Raw genomic sequence first — 18,511 nt, 5'->3', positions numbered from 1 at the left:
ATGCAGCTTTGTGTCTTAAATACAAATTGCCCAGAAAAATTTTACAATTCCTTGGCAATGATAAGGAAATTTTAGATCATGTGTTGTTTTTTCTTAAGGCCATCTGTTTACACTCTGATTTGATTTACTGTGGTGTGTGTGTATCAGCTCTTCATGCTAGTTGCCAAGTAGTTGGAACTTTTATTCTTCTGATTAAGAATTCAAATGTGATATCTGTTTGTTTATTGCAACAAATGTGTCATATCCAGTGATAATGCCAAAGCATTTTTCATCCAGAAAAAACAAAAACAAAAATGTTTAATTAAAAAACTTAGCTGTTACCTATTCCTTTGTGGTTCTTCATATGAATATGGAACTGATTCATGATAATGTATCAGATATAATAAATGGTAACAGTTTAATCATCAGCCATGTTAAGCATAAGATGTTGCCAGTTATTCACATTTTGTTAATCTGAAGGAATTATAAAATTTAGCACTTATAAGTGCTTTTTCATTGAGTAAATGCTTATTGTGGTGAAACCACATAGTAACCATTAGAACAAGGTGTTTGCAATATAGTTAAGGCAGACATTTTTTTTATGCATCTCAATTGAGTTTGTTAAATTTGTTAAATTTCTGTTTGTTAAATTTTTCCAAGGTAGGTTTTTCATTCCACTATATACAGTTACATATGATTGGGATAGTGTAATTCAATCTCAGTCAAGATCACAAGTTTACATGTTTTTCTTAATAATATTTCAAAGTAGTTTGAGCCTTTTGTAAAGGTTACATATATGTTTTTAATTAATTTCACTTTAGAAAAAGATTTCTATTCTAAATAAAGCAAACTGTCTGATCACATAAAAGATATTATATGTTTTCTTTTATTTTATAAATCTTGAGCCAATGCTGTTTATATTCTGTTGCTGTTATGTTTTCAGAAAATTAATTTATATTTTTCTGGAAAACAAGTAACTCAATTGTGTGAGATTTTGCTTACATGTGAAAATAGAAAGTACACTTATATTATGTTTTCTTTAAGTTTTGGGTTAGAAGTTGAATGAAATTCAAAATTCATCTCAATTCATTTTAATATGTTACAATCCTCAAATATTAAATCTAATCAATTTTAAAACACTTTCTAATTAAATTTAATTTTTCCTGACCATGTATATTATGTTAGAATACTGCATTATATTCTTTACCTGTCTATTGTTAGTTATCATTATCGTTAATTATTTCATACCAATCATCATATTCCGTGGTTACTGATGGTAGATATCAAGTTACTTATTATTCTTTTATTAATCCATATCTTTATGTTTCTGTAAGTCTTAGTTTTAATTTTTTTTTTGTTTCAGTTAATGGCTATTGTCCCCGAATTGTTAAAATGTTTAAGAAATCCATACAGAGCAATTAGACACTTATCATCACGTTGTTTAGCCGTGTTATCAACATTAGATTCTGTAAAAATTATGCAAGCAGTTGTTGATTATATATTACCAATGTTAAATACTACAGATGATGATACTTGTAGACAAGGTGCTGCTGAAGCAATTGCTTGCATCATTGAAAAATTACAGTTTGATATTGTACCTTATATTGTGTTACTTGTGATTCCACTTCTAGGTAAGTTTTTCAGATTAAAATTATGTGCTTATTGAATATTAGTTAAATTAAATGTCAGTTATTATTCTTTTATTTTGTATTACTCAAGAAAGAGAAGGAAGATAGTTATGAGCAAGAGTATGAAAAAAATTTTATACTCTTTTGTTTGTTGACTTATGAGTTGAATAAATTTACTCTAACTTTATTTTTTGATTTAGAAATGGATAACTTAAGTTAATGTAAAATAAAAATTTAATTTACTTAAAGTAAGTGTAGACATAATCCTGAATGATGAAATTTATCTCTTTATATTTATTATAAACTGGCTGGTTGGGCTTGCTTCTTTTTTATCTGTTTGTGCCACTCAAGGACGTTTAGCAAGGTCGTTACTTTACCACAAAACATAAAAAGAGCAGTGAAAAAGAGGCTTCACAACCAACCAAAAACCTTCTTCTTGGAAGGAATATGCAAGTTTGTGGACCACTGGACCAAGTGCATTTACAAGGGAGGTGGCTATGCAGAAAAATGATGTACATATCGAATTCCTGCCTTTGTGTAAATAAATTGTAGAATGAAAAGTGTAGATAATTTTTAACTTGCCTTTGTCTTGTCTTCATGTATGATTCAGTGTTATTAATTGTACTGTAGCTATCAGAAATAAAATTTATTCTAATAACATGTATTTAATTGAAGATAAATTTTGGTAATGCAGAATCTTTTGTTGTGATAGATTGGTCCTGCTGCTAATCTGTGATTTGTTGGTGCGTTTATTGTTATTTTAGATGAAGAATTTTTTAAAAATGGCACTAATGTTACAAAATTTTAAATTATTATTAGCAATTATTAAAAACATTTTATTGTCTTTTAGAAAAATCTTATTTATCTGGGCTTTTTCATGACTACAATGAAGCCTTTCTTCATCATAATTCTTTGGATTCTTGCTTTCTAATTCATATTTATTATTTTATTTAGAAAGTAATAAATTTTTCTACTGTATTATAATAATATGTATTAATTAATGTGTTAATATGTATTATAATTTTTCTACTGTATTATAATAATATGTATTAATTACATATTATGTAATTATTATTGTGTTAATATGTATTATAATTTTTCTACTGTATTATCCATTACTTGTTTTGCGTATTAGGAAAATAAATATGTTTTATTAAAGAAATCTAAAGATACAAAAAAATATTTTAATTTTTTTTAATCGACCTACAACTTTGTGTACAAAATTTTTATTTATTTACTGATAATAAGACTAAAACATATTTTCTACCTTGTATTTGGACATCCTGTTATTTTATAGATTTATTAATATTTGATAAGGTAATTCATTATACCACATTTTAAAACCCTGTTACCGAATGAACGTTTTCCTGGAACCTCCACAAAAATAAGTTCTATTTGTAGAGAATATTGTATTATTAGCCCATTTATTAATCATTTACTAAAATGGTATTGTTTAATGTTTTGTATAATAAAAGCTTCTTTTTTCCCCTAGGACGTATGAGTGATCATGAATCATCTGTAAGGCAAATATCTACACATTGTTTTGCAACTCTTATACAGTTAATGCCTTTAGACGGAGCTGTGCCAAATCCTCCAATGATGACAACAACACTAGTGCAACAAAAGGATAAAGATAAAGCATTTTTAGAACAATTATTTAATCCAAAAACAATACCAGATTATGTTGTACCTGTTAAAATATATGCAGAACTCAGATCATATCAGCAGGTCTCTTTTTTTTTTGCATGCTTGTCAACTTAATTTTCTTATTTGTTTCTTTAGAGTAAATATCACATAGAAGTAGTATTTTGTAAGCATGAGAATAGTTTTGTAAGGTTTATAATACCTATTAATCTTTTATCAGTTGGGTGTTTCATTATTCGATTAAATATTTGAAAGTTACATTTTAGACTAAACAATTATATGATGTTCCCTTTAAGTTCTTTATTTGAAATATATTATGTTATTTTACCATGCATAGTTTGTTTTGATGACAAGATTAATATAGATAGAGACAATAACCCCCAACTAAGACAACAGTCTCCTACTAAGTAAAGACCCTGTATACAAGTGTTTCTAGAAGAGGGGTATAAAAATTTAATTTATTGTATTTGACTATTCTTATAACTGATTCATCTAGAGCACCTGAAAATACAAGAAATACCAATCAGAACCGCATTTGTGAGAGTAATGATAATCATTATGTAGCCAATGCCTGTGGTGAACACAGTATAAAATCTTCATTTTGATAGGTTGGTATGCTAATGTGCAATAGCTTAGCTCACTGAAAAAGTCAACAGAAAACCATTCATTCCTCAATCTTCGTGGTAAGCCTGACATGAGAACTTGTTAATATGAGAATGAGTATACCTGTTTCAGAAGGGTTGTATCTTATTTTAGATCGTATAAATATTTTTGGATGTGACGCCTAACATGCATATATTAAGTTACTAATAAAGTATTCATGGTATAGTTGTTATTGTTGATTTTATTTCTAAGTGCAGAAGAGAATTCTGTATTTATTAATCAAAAAATTCAGTGTTAAATTTTCCAAAAAACAATATAAAGAAAATAAGCTGATTTAACAGAACAGGTATAGGATCTTATTTCTATTGCCGTACAATCGACTGCCTATTATAATGAGCATAATCTTGAAATGAGCATGCACAAAGCATATTATAACTAGTAGCCTATGTTAAGAAACAGCTATTTATATTAGGACTAAACTTTGCACCCCAGCCCAAGTTGTGCTTTTTGTAGCCACCAGATATACGGGTTCTGTAAATAAAGTAATGAGACTGGTTCAGAAAAACCTTTTATTTGCAATCCAATTATGCATGTACTCTACCACCTTCAAAATAGTTCCCTTGGCAAGACACACAATGCTTCAAATGGTTTTCCAACGCTCCATAACAGTGTTGGAACTCAGAAACCGCAGTATCCTTCAGATTGTTGGTTGCATTTATTTTTGTGTTCTACTGTTCCAAAATGGTATTCTTTGAGGTATTTTTTTAAGGTTGGGAACAGGAAAAAGACACAGGGACTTAAGTCAGGTGAATAAGCTGGTTGAGTAACTACAGGAATGTTTTTCTTTGACAAAAACACATTAACTGAGAGTGCAGTGTGACAAGTTGCATTGTCATGATGCAGCATCCAGTTGTCTTTGATGGCTGGTCTCACGTGCCCAACTCTTTTCCGCAGTCTTTCAAGAATTTCTCGATAAACATATTGATTTACAGTCTGTCTTGTAGGCAAAAACTCCTTATAGACAATGTCATTACTATCAAAGAAACAAATTAGCATAGTTTTGATTTGCTCATTTTTGTTTTTCTGGGATCTGGTGAGTTTGAAGTGTGCCATTCCTAGCTCTGGCATTTTGTTTCTGCGTTGTACTCAAATATCCAAGATTCATCACTAGTAATATCATTTTTTTAGAAAATCAAGATCATTTTCAATTTGTCCTAGAAGAGAGCAGCACACTTCCACCTTGTTTTTCTGTTCAGCAGTGAGGTTTTTTGGTTCCAATTTTGCACAAACTTTTTTCATGTCCAATTCATTTGTCAAAATTTGATGGACTGTGGTGTGATTCAAATTCAATTTTTCTGCAATCATTCTGACAGTTAATTGCCAGTTTGTCAAGTCTCTGATTCGCTCAACATTGTTGTCAGTTTTTGATGTTAACTGTCTTCCAGAGCATGGATCGTCCACAGCTGATTCCCAACCATCTGAAAATCTTTTAAACCACCTAAAAACTTGGGCCCATGACAGCATCATCTCTATATGCCCTTTCAATTTTAAATAAGTTTTAATAGCATTCTCACTGAATTTAACACAAAACTTGATTGCACAACATTGCTTAAAATTAGTATCACTCATTTTTGTAACGCACAAAAAAACTTGTTTCAAGAAATCTTGTTTATGTTTCACATGGCAACAATAAACTAAAAATATTAATACCTAATATAAATCAGCTGTTCATATAACCATATGTTTACTAGTAACTTTACAGTGTTGCCACTTTGGCTGCCAAAAAAACTAGTCACATTACTTTATTTGCAGACGTCATAAAACATAATTCTTGACAAATCACATGACCCACCTAATAAGTATCAGAGAATGATAATTGTATAGTAGAAGAAAACAATACTAATTAGAAAGAGATTATATACTAAAGAGGAACAATGTAGTGAAATAAACCGCACTCAATAGGATCTTATTCTAGATCTATTCAGTATGTGACTAATCTTTAGAAGTCAAGGTATCTTAAACTAGGATGAGAGCAGTATGCTACCAGTCAAAGATTTTATGTTTACTATTAGCAAATTGTTTTCCTTCAGATAATAAATCTTCAGATGTGACTTAATAAACAGATGTGACTTCCCTAAGGGAAACCCTCCCATATCCCTAAAATTATGTGGTTTGTGGAAGTATTCAATTAAACTGCAAACTTAATAGATTTATTGGATCTTATTGGAAAGTCAAGAGGCAATTATGGTAAGTATTTTGACAATAAGCAAAGATAATTGAATTTAAAAGATAGTTGAATTTCAGAAAAATGATTTGACAAGATTATGTAGATTTAAGTAGAACTTAGTTATTATCATGATCTATACATGCGTATGATTTACAATAGAGTTTCCAGTTCATAGGGTAACTACAAACAGCATTGTTTAACTGATGATGTGGATTAGTGATTTATTAAGATAGTCTTTTGACACCTAATCCTTATTTCATGTCCTTTTATAATCAGGATTTTACTCCCTGAGACATTTTCATTGTTGTTAAATCATCAGGTTATGTAGTATGTAATTTATAGCCTTGATATTGACAAAGATTTCTACTGTATCTCTTGATTGCAGATATTTATATTGTGGGGTCCCCTATTTAGTTGCCCAATATAAATTTAAGCATACACTCATATCCAGCCATTATATAAAATATGCTAATACTATAAAAATTTATTAATAATTTGTCACATTAAATGCATACTTAAAGAATATTTTGGTTTTTCTTGCTTATGAGAATATAAAATTTCATTTTGATTATATAAATATTAAAAAAATGAGTCTTGAGTAAAGTAAATTTTATAGACGATTTTTTTTCTGCCAAATATCCTTAGTAGGTCTTCTTAGTACATTTTTAACTTACATGTGGTGTTTCGTTTCAGGCTGGTGTAAATTGGTTAGCATTCTTGAATAAATATAAATTGCACGGCATATTATGTGATGATATGGGATTAGGTAAGACTTTACAGTCAATATGCATCTTAGCTGGGGACCATTATAATAGACAACATCAATATAAGGTTTGTATCTAATAATTATATATATTTAACTTTGTTAAAATATTATTTGTCTATTATTTCCCCATTATTTTCCTTAAATGTCTGCTGATAAATATTATAAATTTTATTATTATTCACTTATATTTATTGTATAAATAAATATCTGAAAAAATGTAACAGCTTTCTCAGGACATTTTTAATTCATGTTTTCTTTAGAAAAATCAGTGAATTTGAAATGGTTGATATTTTTCTAAGCTAGTTTTTTTTATGTTTTATTATTCCAGTTTTAACAGTTCCAAAACCTTGCAACATTTCTAAAAATCAGTTTTAAAATAAAACATACATTAATTCTTGACTTCTTAAATATGTAAATAAAAGGTTTGTAAAAAAAGTGTATATATGTTACTTTACACTGTATTCTAAATAACTCATTCCTGTAGTAAGGAAAGACAGAGTTATGACTATATCTAATGTGGCAGGGTTAAGTAAATTGTTTTAATTAGCTTAGAAATCTTTCTTAACTTGCAAGACAAGATTCTACTGGTCTAATGGGATGTGTGCTCTTTTTTGTAACCATTACTTTAATTTAACTTTCATTAAGCTTACACTGTCATTTTCATGATCAAATTTATCATTTTTGGTTTAAAAAAAATGTAAGTCCACTTATATCTGTGCTGGGTTCTTGTCAACCATGAAAACAATTGTCCACGCCTTTTCTTCTTCCACTCACAAAAATCAGTACCTGTTGTAGCATATTTTAGAAAAATAGCTGAGCTTGGGGTTGAGAAGTGTTTTACCTTGCAACTAGATCTGGGACTTTATATATGTAAACGGTTACATAAACTTATTTGCTTTTCCTTTATTTGGAAAGTCAGTAACATAACAGTTGTCTCTCCTCCTTCTATCCATAACATGTATCTTTCCAAGCATCCTCTCCACATCCCTGGCTGTAATCCTTTTCCTTATTCCAGAGTTTGTTTAAATGTCACTTGGATTTCTGCCTATTTACTGTATTATGTTCATCAATATGTCCTTTCAGCTTCATTTGATTGCATCTTCTTTTAACCTCCAATGCTATCTAAGTATTCAAGGACTTAGGGTCTTGTAATTACTTAAGGGCTATTCTTTTCCCCTCTTTCCTTTCCATACAATTCTTATTCACAATATCATACCTAGCTAGCCAATTAGTTTCCATTACTGGCTAATTAAAATATAATGAATTCATAAATATATAAATTAAAATTCATAAAAAAAATCTTTTTAGCAGTTGCAGAAAAGGTAAAACAATTATATAAGCAATCAATTACATGTCTATAATTATTAAAGTTAGGTCAGCAGATATGTATCAGTAACAATGAAATGAAGAATTTTATTTTATGTTTGCTGATAATATATTATTGATTTTCTAATGGATCAGTTTTTCTTTCCATTAGAAAAATGTTGTTTATCTTAATAAATTAATTTTTTTCCCAATTTATACTTTACTTGACAAAAAAACAATAAAACAACTTTCTGTTCACTCTGTGTTTTTGTGTTCATCTTATTTTATTAGTATTAGATGCTACTAGAGCAACTAATTTGTAGAGTATATTTTTATGCATACATATATATATTTTCAATAGATTAACAAAAGTCCAGACTGTGCACCACTGCCATCATTGGTAATATGTCCACCTACATTAACTGGTCACTGGGTGTATGAAGTTGATAAGTTTATATCACAAGAATATCTGAATCCACTTCAGTATGCTGGTCCACCACTTGAACGAGAAAGGTAATTGACAATTTTTTTATATATGGATTTATTATTTAATTACTTGTTATATTTTGCTACAAATAATCCATTCCTGCAAATAGATTTTTGGTAAAAAAACCTCCTATAAATTAAACTAACTATTGAATATTTAAAAATATTTCTTGAATAGATAAGGATGATAACTTGAGTAATCTATGTACTAATCATATTTGTTTTTTTTTCAAATTCTAAAGTTTTAAAAAAAAATAAGCTCTTCAAATGAATTACACAATAAACAGTATTTATTTTTATTTAAAAATGAAATTATTTTCCTATAAGAAAAAAAACATAATTGCATTGTGTAAATCTGTGGTCATTGTTGATAAGTAAGGAATATGATATATTTTATTACCTAGTATATTATATTAGTAGCACTGAAAGCCTCCACCCAAAAATTTTATGTAACAGCCATTTTAACCACTGTATCAGTTGCTGTATCATTATTGAAGGATTCATTGTTTACTGGATTACTGTATTGTACTTAGATTAGTAATCAATGCATTCTTTTTAATATGATTTATTCATTTTACAGATTACGATCAAAAGTAAAAAAGCATAACCTTATCATTGCTTCTTATGATATTGTCAGAAAAGATATTGATTTTTTCTCAGCTATAAAATGGAATTATTGTATTTTAGATGAAGGACATGTTATTAAGAATGGAAAAACGAAGGTGAGAATTAAAAATATATTTTGTTTATTATTTACTAACATTTAAATTACCCATATCAATCAGGCCTATAAAAAAATTTCAGAAACTACCAATCGTGTTTAGCAACACGTAAATTTTTTAAGTTGGAGATTTTTTTGTTTTTATGTAATTGCACTACACTTTGCAGTTATCTCATAAACAGTGGAAAATGAATATATAAATATTTTTACTAGTAATAGTAAAAATGTTTACTATTACTAGTAATATATCATTTCTAAAATTACTAGATTAAATTTAACTTAACCAAAACTTACAAGCTGTTATAAATACTGTTTTACTATTCTGTAACAGGCTTAAATTCAATGAAACTGTTATAGCTTTTAACGTTAGTTTGCTTATTATTTTAATGTTGATTTTTAACAAAACATAAGTAATGAAATGTAATAGAAATAAAGTAAATAGATGTATCACTGAATATAAATATAGGTTGAGAAAAGACTGTGGAGGTAGAAGAATTTTGTTGTTGGGTAAATAGAATTACTAAAGATGGACAAAGCAGGAGTGATATAAAATGCCGCACAGGCAAAACGAACTTTCAGTCAGAAATATAATTTGCTTATATCAAAAATTAATTTAAACATGAGGAAAGCATTTTTGAAAGTATATGTTTGGAGCATAGTATATAGATATACTATATATACTTTATATAGGAGTGAAACTTGTATGATCAGAGTACCTGAGAAGAAAAGATTAGAAGCTTTTGAATTGTGATGCTATAGGAGAATGTTAAAAATCAGGTGGGTGAATAAAGTGACAATCGAAGAGGTATTGCGGCAAATTGATGAAGGAAGAAGCATTGAAAATATATAGCTAAAAGAAGAGACAGATTTATAGGCCACATCTTAAGGCATCCTGGAATAGTCACTTTAATATTGGATGGGAAAAATTGTGTAGGCAGGCAATGTTTGGAATATGTAAAACAACTGTTAAGGGTGTAGGATGTAGGGGGTATACCGAAAGGAAACGACTGGCACTAGATAAGGAATCTTGAAAAGCTGCATCAAATCAGTCAAATGACTGAAGACAAAAAAAATTTGATCTTTAGTACAGTATTATACAGTATTAAAATACACTTTTGGAACTAAAAAGACTTAAACAATATAAGATCAGTTTATTTACTGACTGCAATTCAAGTAATGGACCTTATGTAAGAAAATACTAAGTGTTCAAATAGTAAAATCCGTTATAAATCTGCTGCTACAAATATTACTCTGGCCTTCTCAGCTGAGTTTAGAACAAAAAAATGATTTATTTTGCATCAAGTAACTCCAAGCTGATCCCAGTCCAAGTTTTCAATCAGTCTAATTTTGAATGTGCTAAAACGAATTCAGCCTTGTTAGTTTACATCCAAGATGTGTGTTCAATAATCTATTTGTAATGGGCAAGAAACAAAATGCAAAATTGTGAAAAAAATTTTGTAAACATTTAAACCAGATGTTATTAAAATAAAAAATGTATTTCTTTAGTGTGACATGTTCAGTAATAGCTGACATTCTGTACCTACATATCAAAAGACCAGTCTCGTAAGTGAATAAAAAAATTTGTGTAGGCATTATCCTTGTTGACATTTTAGAGTGAGAAACAGCTATCAGTGCTATAATTGTTATAAATAGATCATTATAAAGAAATTCTTAGAAATAATTAAGAACTAAGCAGCTAAGCTAGACTTTCATATAGAATCATTTTTTAATATCTTACTCTGTGGGTGCATATCACAGAAATCATTACTTCTCTTATGAATTCTTATTGATTAAAAACCACCACTATCCACTGTACAACCCTAACCTCACCAATGCTGACTTTCACCTGTTTGAAAAGTTAGTGGGATATCATGGGAAAATTTATTTTTCCAATGTTGTAGAAGTGAAAGAAATGATCAAAGCTTTTTTGGGAATTGGGACAGAAACTTATATAGAGGCATTTGATACTTATACACTGGTGAAAAAGTTCTTATCCAACCTCAGTTTTGTAGGAAATGAAAATATAAAAATTTAATTTTTTGTATTTGATATAAAATATTTTTGTAAATTGAAAATCATGTTAGTTGTAAAACATCTCTTATTATCTAGATAAATATCCAAATTCTGTTGCATTTTATGCTTGAAAGTTACTATATACGAAAAAATTCAGTTGTATTGAAAAAGAAAGCAATTTTATTACTTTGAGTGTAAACTTTATCTGTAAATACACTGACTTTAGCAAATACTAGTAAAAGAGATATAACTGAATTTTTAAAATTTAAGGTAAAAACAAATTAAATGAGTTTCCATGAGCAAAAATTTGGTTGGTGGAGCAAAATTTGCATTTCATTTGCTGTTTTGACCAGAATAGTTTGGACTGTATGGTAGTTGCTAACATGATGATATCTATGTTCCCCAAATATTTTAATGTTGTTATCAATAATATATGTATTCATTGTAGCTGGCACATAGACAAAGTGCAAATGTGACAATTTGGTCTGTTACTATCAATTTCCTTTTTGCAGTGTAACAATTCTCCTGTTAAAAGATTTAACTTTAATGCTTTTGCAGCCCATTATTGTATTAAATGCAGTTAGGTTTTAACAAAATATTGAAAATATTTATTTTTAGATAATTCTTGAATATTTATGGCTCTGCTGTCTATGAATGAACCAATACCATTGTATAAATCAGACCGTTCCTTGCATGTCTTCATAATTTGGTTAAGAAAACAAGTTTTTTATTGGGATTAACTGTTTGAAATTGTAATTTTAAAAAATATGTGCTGCCTACCATGAATCAACTATTTATAGTTTCATTTCTACTCTTACAGGGTTGTTATAGAGCTGTCAGTGAGAATAACTAGACTGCTTTTCTTTTATATAAAATACGGTTTATTTTAAATTACTTGTACTTTTTCATTTGAAAATTTGTGATTGTATAAAATAAGCAGCGCCATAATAATTTTAAAAAACTTTGCTGAAATTTTTTTCCAGTCTTCAAAGGCAATAAAGCAGTTAGTGGCTAATCATAGATTAATATTGTCTGGAACACCCATACAAAACAACGTGCTTGAATTGTGGTCTTTATTTGACTTTTTAATGCCAGGATTTCTTGGTACTGAACGACAGTTTACTGCAAAATATAGTCGACCGATTCTAGCTAGCAGAGATCCGAAAAGTTCTCAACGTGATCAAGAAGCTGGTAATTATAAATTAAGTAATTTATTTATTATGAATGAGTGTGTGTTTTTATTACAAAAATCATATCTAGTTTGTTTTTTCTAAATATTCACATTGTAAAATTAAAGCTTAATTATCCGGTAATTTTCAAGTTAATAAAATAGATAAGTCATAATAGCTCTCATAATAATGAGATTTATTATTTACTTTTTAACCACTTTATCTCTCTTAAGAATTATTAATTTAACTAGCTTACTCATTTCTCTATTAAATTGTATTGGTTAGTTATTGTATTCACGTCTTAACATCATTAGTATGTAGTACATGAGTAATATATGACAAACAACTAGTAACATATTTCTTATAGTTTGTTAACTTTTGTTTCATATGTGGTATCTCCTTATTAGCAAATTTTATAAAACTTTCAACTTCAGATACTTTCTAATTATTAAGTAATTTCTTAGATTACTAAATTTCTCCTTTTTTCCATGCACACTCAGTTCACTAAATTAAATTTCTAGGTGTTTATTATCTGTAAAACATTAATTGATCACATTAATAATAATAATCCCATTGATCATATTTGGTTGAAACATAGCAGTTATTTCACATCTTGTGTCATAATGCTCAATTGCTACCATAACTCATTTATAAACTAGAAATTTGTTAGTGCTTATTAATTTGTTCTAGTAGGTAGTAGTATTTTTATTAATATGTAAGTTATGCTAGGTTGATTTGATTATTCCAGCACAATGGTTTTATATTGCACAAGTGGCCATTTGTTAAGTTTAAAATTTAAGATTTTTTAAAATTTTTATTTTATTTCTCAACATTCTCACTTTGCAATTAAATACATGTTAGACCAACAAATTTCTAGCTTTTTAATGCATTTGGTATAATCTAATTTGTCTACTCTGTAAAATAAGTGGTTGTTTTAGCTTTAACCTTGTCATTTGAAGTAAATCTTTGTCCAGCAACCCATTTCATCAGATTTGGAAAGAGGAATTAATTGCCGGAAGCTAAATACAGCAGATGTCAAAGCATAGGTGATGCAGATTTGCAGCAACAACCAGGACTTATGTTTAGGCACATTATCTTGTGAAAGAGCACTTTCTTTTTGGCCAAATGTGTCCAAAAAGCCACATCTGAGCGTGAAAAAGCCACATCTGAGCTGAATCCTTCAGTTGGTTCAGTAGTGAATTGTAATGTTTGTACACTTACCTTCTTCCAACTAGACTATAAGCACCACACCATGAAAAACGTAATCATGATTTTTTCTGGAGATTGAACCACTTTTACTTTCTTTGGCACACTTTTACTTATCTACTCTATCTAGTCTCTGACATGCAATGGTAAATTCATGTTTTATCTACTGTTATAAAATGTCAAAAAATTCAGCTGAATCACGTTTAAATAAGCCTAAACACCCTTGAAACATGTTAACAAATGGGCACCAGTCAAGTGGAAAGCCTTTTCATACCCAAAACATCGTGTAATTATAGTGGACACGATCTATTGAAATTTTTACAATGTTAACAAGCTCACATATGTTAAGTCAGCAATCTAATATGGAATTGTGAATTTTTGTGAAATTTCATCAGTCAGCGAATTTTGGTCATCCCAAGCAATCGCCATCTTACGTGGATGTATGACCACATTTAAATTCAGCTGTACACTTTTGCACCATTGAAAACAAAAGAGTAGAATCCTTTAAAGTGTAATCTGACCCTTTTTTTATGTCCATCAGGGTTAAACCTTATAAAACAAAGTAATGCATAACAGCTTGAACTTCAATTTTATTCATTTTTCAAAAAATGTCAAAACTTGTTTGTTTTATTCGATTGCCACAAGCAAGCAATTAAATGCACACATCTGAAATTTCACAATATGCCATCTAAAGGATCATATCTGACAAATTTCATAGTCATTTGATCAATCATACTTACCCCATCTCTGCATCAGACCAAGAATTTTCCAAATTACCCAGATATAAATAAATATATATTACTTTAGCATGCTGGCTTACAAATTTGTTGGTCATGGATTCCTGCATTGGTTTAGGTTTTTTATCTTATTTTTCATTAAAATATGTGTTCATAATATGTTCAAAATGTAAAAAAAAATAAATAACTTAGATTTATTATTTTTGTTATATTTGTTGTAAAGGTGTGTTGGCAATGGAAGCTCTTCATAGACAAGTTCTTCCATTTGTTTTAAGACGAATGAAAGAGGATGTACTAAATGATCTTCCACCAAAAATTACTCAGGTATAAAAATTTTACTTTTAAGAATTTATGTTTATAAATACTGACTATGAAAATTAATAAATAGATATGTATTCATGCTCAAATAAGGCCAACAAATATGAAGGGTGATATTAAAACATAACAATACAACAAAACAAAGGTACTCAGTAGTAAAAATATAAAATGATAGTGATACTGTATTAGAAATCACATTGCAATATTTTGTATGTATCCAATTTTGATACAAGTACAACATTTTAACAGTTACAGAGAAGTAACAACCATTCTCAGATAATCTACTCTTTGATAAAACTTTACATATTTAGCCAAAATACTGGCTTTTAATAATTAAACTTTGTATTTAACACTCACTAGAATGATTTTATATTTCAGTTCTTTTTTTTTTTCATTAAAATTATTATTAGAAATTATTGCTGTTGGCTTGGATTAATCTGAATTAATTGGTTTATACTGTACATATATTCTTTTTTTTTAATGTATTTAATTATTATATTTTTTTGCAAACGTAATAACATATTAATAAAGTTTATTATACCTAAATTAGGAATAAGATCTCCATCATCATTTATATCTAGCTGTCAATGATTCCTGTATAGTACTATATACAGTAAATTTCTGTTACTTAATGATACAGCACCATCCCCTTGAGATTTAAAATAATGAAAAAATCTCAATATTAATAATAAAATTCTATTTTTGACTTATAGTATGCATAATTACACATATACGAGGGTGAATAAAATATAAACTGAAATTTTTGTTGTCATTGACGCATGGCTAATGGAGAGGGGCATGGCTTCTCAGTGTTGTATGTAGGGATGTGTGGTGGGGATCCCACTTAAAAAAGCCAACTCACTACTTTTTCCTATTCAGAATCATAATATCAGATCAGGAGGTGTCATCGTGTGTTATGCTACTACGTATTATTAAATTTCTCACAGCAAAGGGTTTAAAACCATCCAAAATTGTGAGAAGACTTCAGGCACAGTCAGGGTAAACACATTTAAAAAGACTCAAGTGTATGATTGGCCAATCATACACTTGAGCCAAAAGTTTTCAGAAGGACGAGAACTAGTTGAAAATGAAGGTCACTATCATCACCCAAGGACAAGTGCTACTCCTGAAAATGTTCTCATGGTTCATCGCCTTATCAAGGATGACCGTCGATTAACAATTGCAGAAATTGCTTCTGAGATCGGAATAAGCTATAGCAATGCTCAGGCAATCATTACTGGTGACCATAGATTTAAAAAAGTGGCAAGACGATGGGTCATTCATATTCTCACCAAAGGTCAGAAGCTCTATCAGCTAGAGGTGTGCGAGCGGTTGTTACCAAGTTGAAGTAGAAATTTTTTTGCATCAAACCATGATCTGTGATAAAACTTGGGTGCATCATTACACCCCAGAATCAAAACAGGCAAATATGGAATGGCGAAAAACAGAAGAAACTTCACCTATTAAATCCAAAACTTGACTGTCAGCTGGAAAGGTTCTGGCCACAGTATTTTTTTATTTCAAAGGACTTTTGCATGTTGATTTTATCCATGAACATTGTACAGTGAATTCTGCATACTACTACCAACTTTTAGATAAAACATATATACCGTGACTATCTTTAACAATAACTCTTTACAATTTTTCACCATGTATCAAAACTTTTTATTCAGAGATTATAAAAATAAAATTTATTAAAAATATGAAAATTATTACTAATGTCTTTTTGATTGCCATTTATTTTTAGTTTTTATTACATTTTTATTTTAACTGATTTTTATAATAGCCATGAATTATTAATCATTCTTTTTTATTCTTTTGAAATGGACATGCAAAATATGTATGTATGTATATATTTAAATTCTATTAAATAAACCACCTAGTACAGAATATTGAGATAAGACATATCTTACCTTAATTTTTCATGAAAGTACTTTCACAGGATCCCGTATCCTCAGTCATGATAGAAATAATTCCGTTATTGCGTATTAATTTAAACGAGTGTTGCTATCTGTTGCAGTTTTTATAAAGCCACCTCCCTCAAACAACTGATGGTTTATCATATTGAAATTTTGTTTGTATTTAAATATAGAATATACTTTTAATTTTATGTCATCTTTATTAATTTCTAAATTTGTGTTAATATCAGAAATAGAATTTTTTTATTTTTCAGATGGTCTGCCATATTAGATAACCCTAATTTATAATTTTTTTATTTTCTATAATATTCAAGAAATCTAGTTTTAAAGAATTTTTTTGGTGCTATGTAAATACAATCATAATCATCACATTTAATTTTATAAATTGCACAAGATTGTTTATCTTATTCTTTTATTTATTTTTGGTGTGAGGGAGATATTCTTATAAAAACTGCAACAAATGACAACACTCATATAATAAATTAATAGACAATTTTCATTATTTTAATATTTTTAATACGTTGTTTAATTAAATATTTCAATCATGACTGAGGATGTGGGTTCCAGCAAAAGAACTTTCCTGGTAAAATTAAGATAAGATATGTCTTATCTCAATGTTCTATTCTAGGTGGTTTTTTTTTTCATCTTTTGTGATCGCAAAGAATCACTTTAGTCAGCCCATTATTAAAGTCTGTTCGAATGGACTGTAAAGCCTTGCAATCCTCCCAGTACTTTTTCATACATTTCGATCTCCATGTCCTTTTTGGTAATGAAAATGTTAGTGTTGTGAGTTTCTTTCTTATACGAGTGTTTTTGTCCTTGATTTTTTTTGTTTAATTTTATTTTGTTGGTTGTGTCTTCTGGTATAAGGCGAATTTCCTTCAGATCCTCTCTTATTTCTCTGACCTATTTGCATCCTGTCTTGGTGTTTTTCTTGTCAAAATTGTATTGTATCAACTGTTTCAGAAGTCTTGAATCTTGCATCCTCATGATGTGTCTAAAGAATCCTAGTCTCCTCTTACACATAGTATCAGTGATGGATTCTACACGACTTTGTTGGACACGATCCACCGCTGCCCATTTTTCTGGTACTTTTTGTTAATCCAGATTCTTCCAATCCTTATTTTGATTTCCTGAAGTCTGTCAGTCTTTGATTGTTCATTCAACTGGAAGAGTGCTGCATATGTGGTTTCTGGTTTTATAACTATGTTGTAGTGTCTTATTTTTACATTTGTGGATATACATTTTTTAGTGTAGATGTACTTGTGTTTTAGCTTTGTCAATGTTGTTTGCTAGCATGGCCAAGTCTACATTGAAAACAAAGCAGTTTGTTTTGATTTTTCGGCTTATTTTTATTTTTGGGGGTGAATTTTTTGAGCCATTCCCTCATTACCATCTCCAGAGCACAGTCCTGTTTTGATCTCAAATGGTTCTGACAGTTCGCCTCTTAATTTCACTTTTGACTTTTGAGTGTTTGTGACAGTCAGTTTTATATTGTTTATTAATTTGTGATGTAGTCTGAGATGTCTTGGAATTTTTAGTAGGGATTCTCTGTGGATGCAGTCTTAAACTTTCTTGAGATCTACAAATGTTATCACCATGTTTCTGTTCCTGTTCCTGTTGTAATCTATTATTAGCTTGAAACTCATGATCTGATCTGGACAGCTACTCCAGGGTCTGAAACCTCCCTGAGTATTCTCCTAGTTCTTTCTTGAGTTGTAAACACATCCTGTTGAGAATGATTCTTGAAAGAATTTTGTATGTTGTGTCTGGGAGTAAGATTCCCCCTG

At 29.2% G+C, this 18,511-nt stretch overlaps 1 protein-coding gene across 8 annotated transcripts in view; it reads left to right on the top strand.

Moving 5' to 3' along the window:
- LOC142317691 (TATA-binding protein-associated factor 172-like) overlaps positions 1–18,511 on the top strand; it is a 143,208-nt gene that overhangs the window by 109,931 nt on the left and 14,766 nt on the right. For 7 of the 8 annotated variants that reach the window (XR_012754769.1, XR_012754768.1, XR_012754771.1 and 4 more), the window contains 7 exons: positions 1,343–1,610; positions 3,100–3,335; positions 6,775–6,912; positions 8,514–8,665; positions 9,219–9,360; positions 12,356–12,563; positions 14,708–14,808. Coding sequence is in view for 1 of the 8 variants with exons in the window: in XM_075354252.1 (XP_075210367.1) it covers positions 1,343–1,610; positions 3,100–3,335; positions 6,775–6,912; positions 8,514–8,665; positions 9,219–9,360; positions 12,356–12,563; positions 14,708–14,808 (1,245 nt within the window). In the remaining 7 variants the exon portion in view is untranslated. The remainder of the gene's footprint in view (positions 1–1,342; positions 1,611–3,099; positions 3,336–6,774; positions 6,913–8,513; positions 8,666–9,218; positions 9,361–12,355; positions 12,564–14,707; positions 14,809–18,511) is intronic. The other variant, XR_012754772.1, reaches the window with a different exon arrangement.

This window comes from Lycorma delicatula, chromosome 1 (assembly GCF_047948215.1).
Source record: "Lycorma delicatula isolate Av1 chromosome 1, ASM4794821v1, whole genome shotgun sequence".
Classification (NCBI taxonomy): domain Eukaryota; kingdom Metazoa; phylum Arthropoda; class Insecta; order Hemiptera; family Fulgoridae; genus Lycorma; species Lycorma delicatula.
Note: the sequence above shows the minus strand (reverse complement) of the source record. Positions and strands in the feature narration are given on the sequence as shown.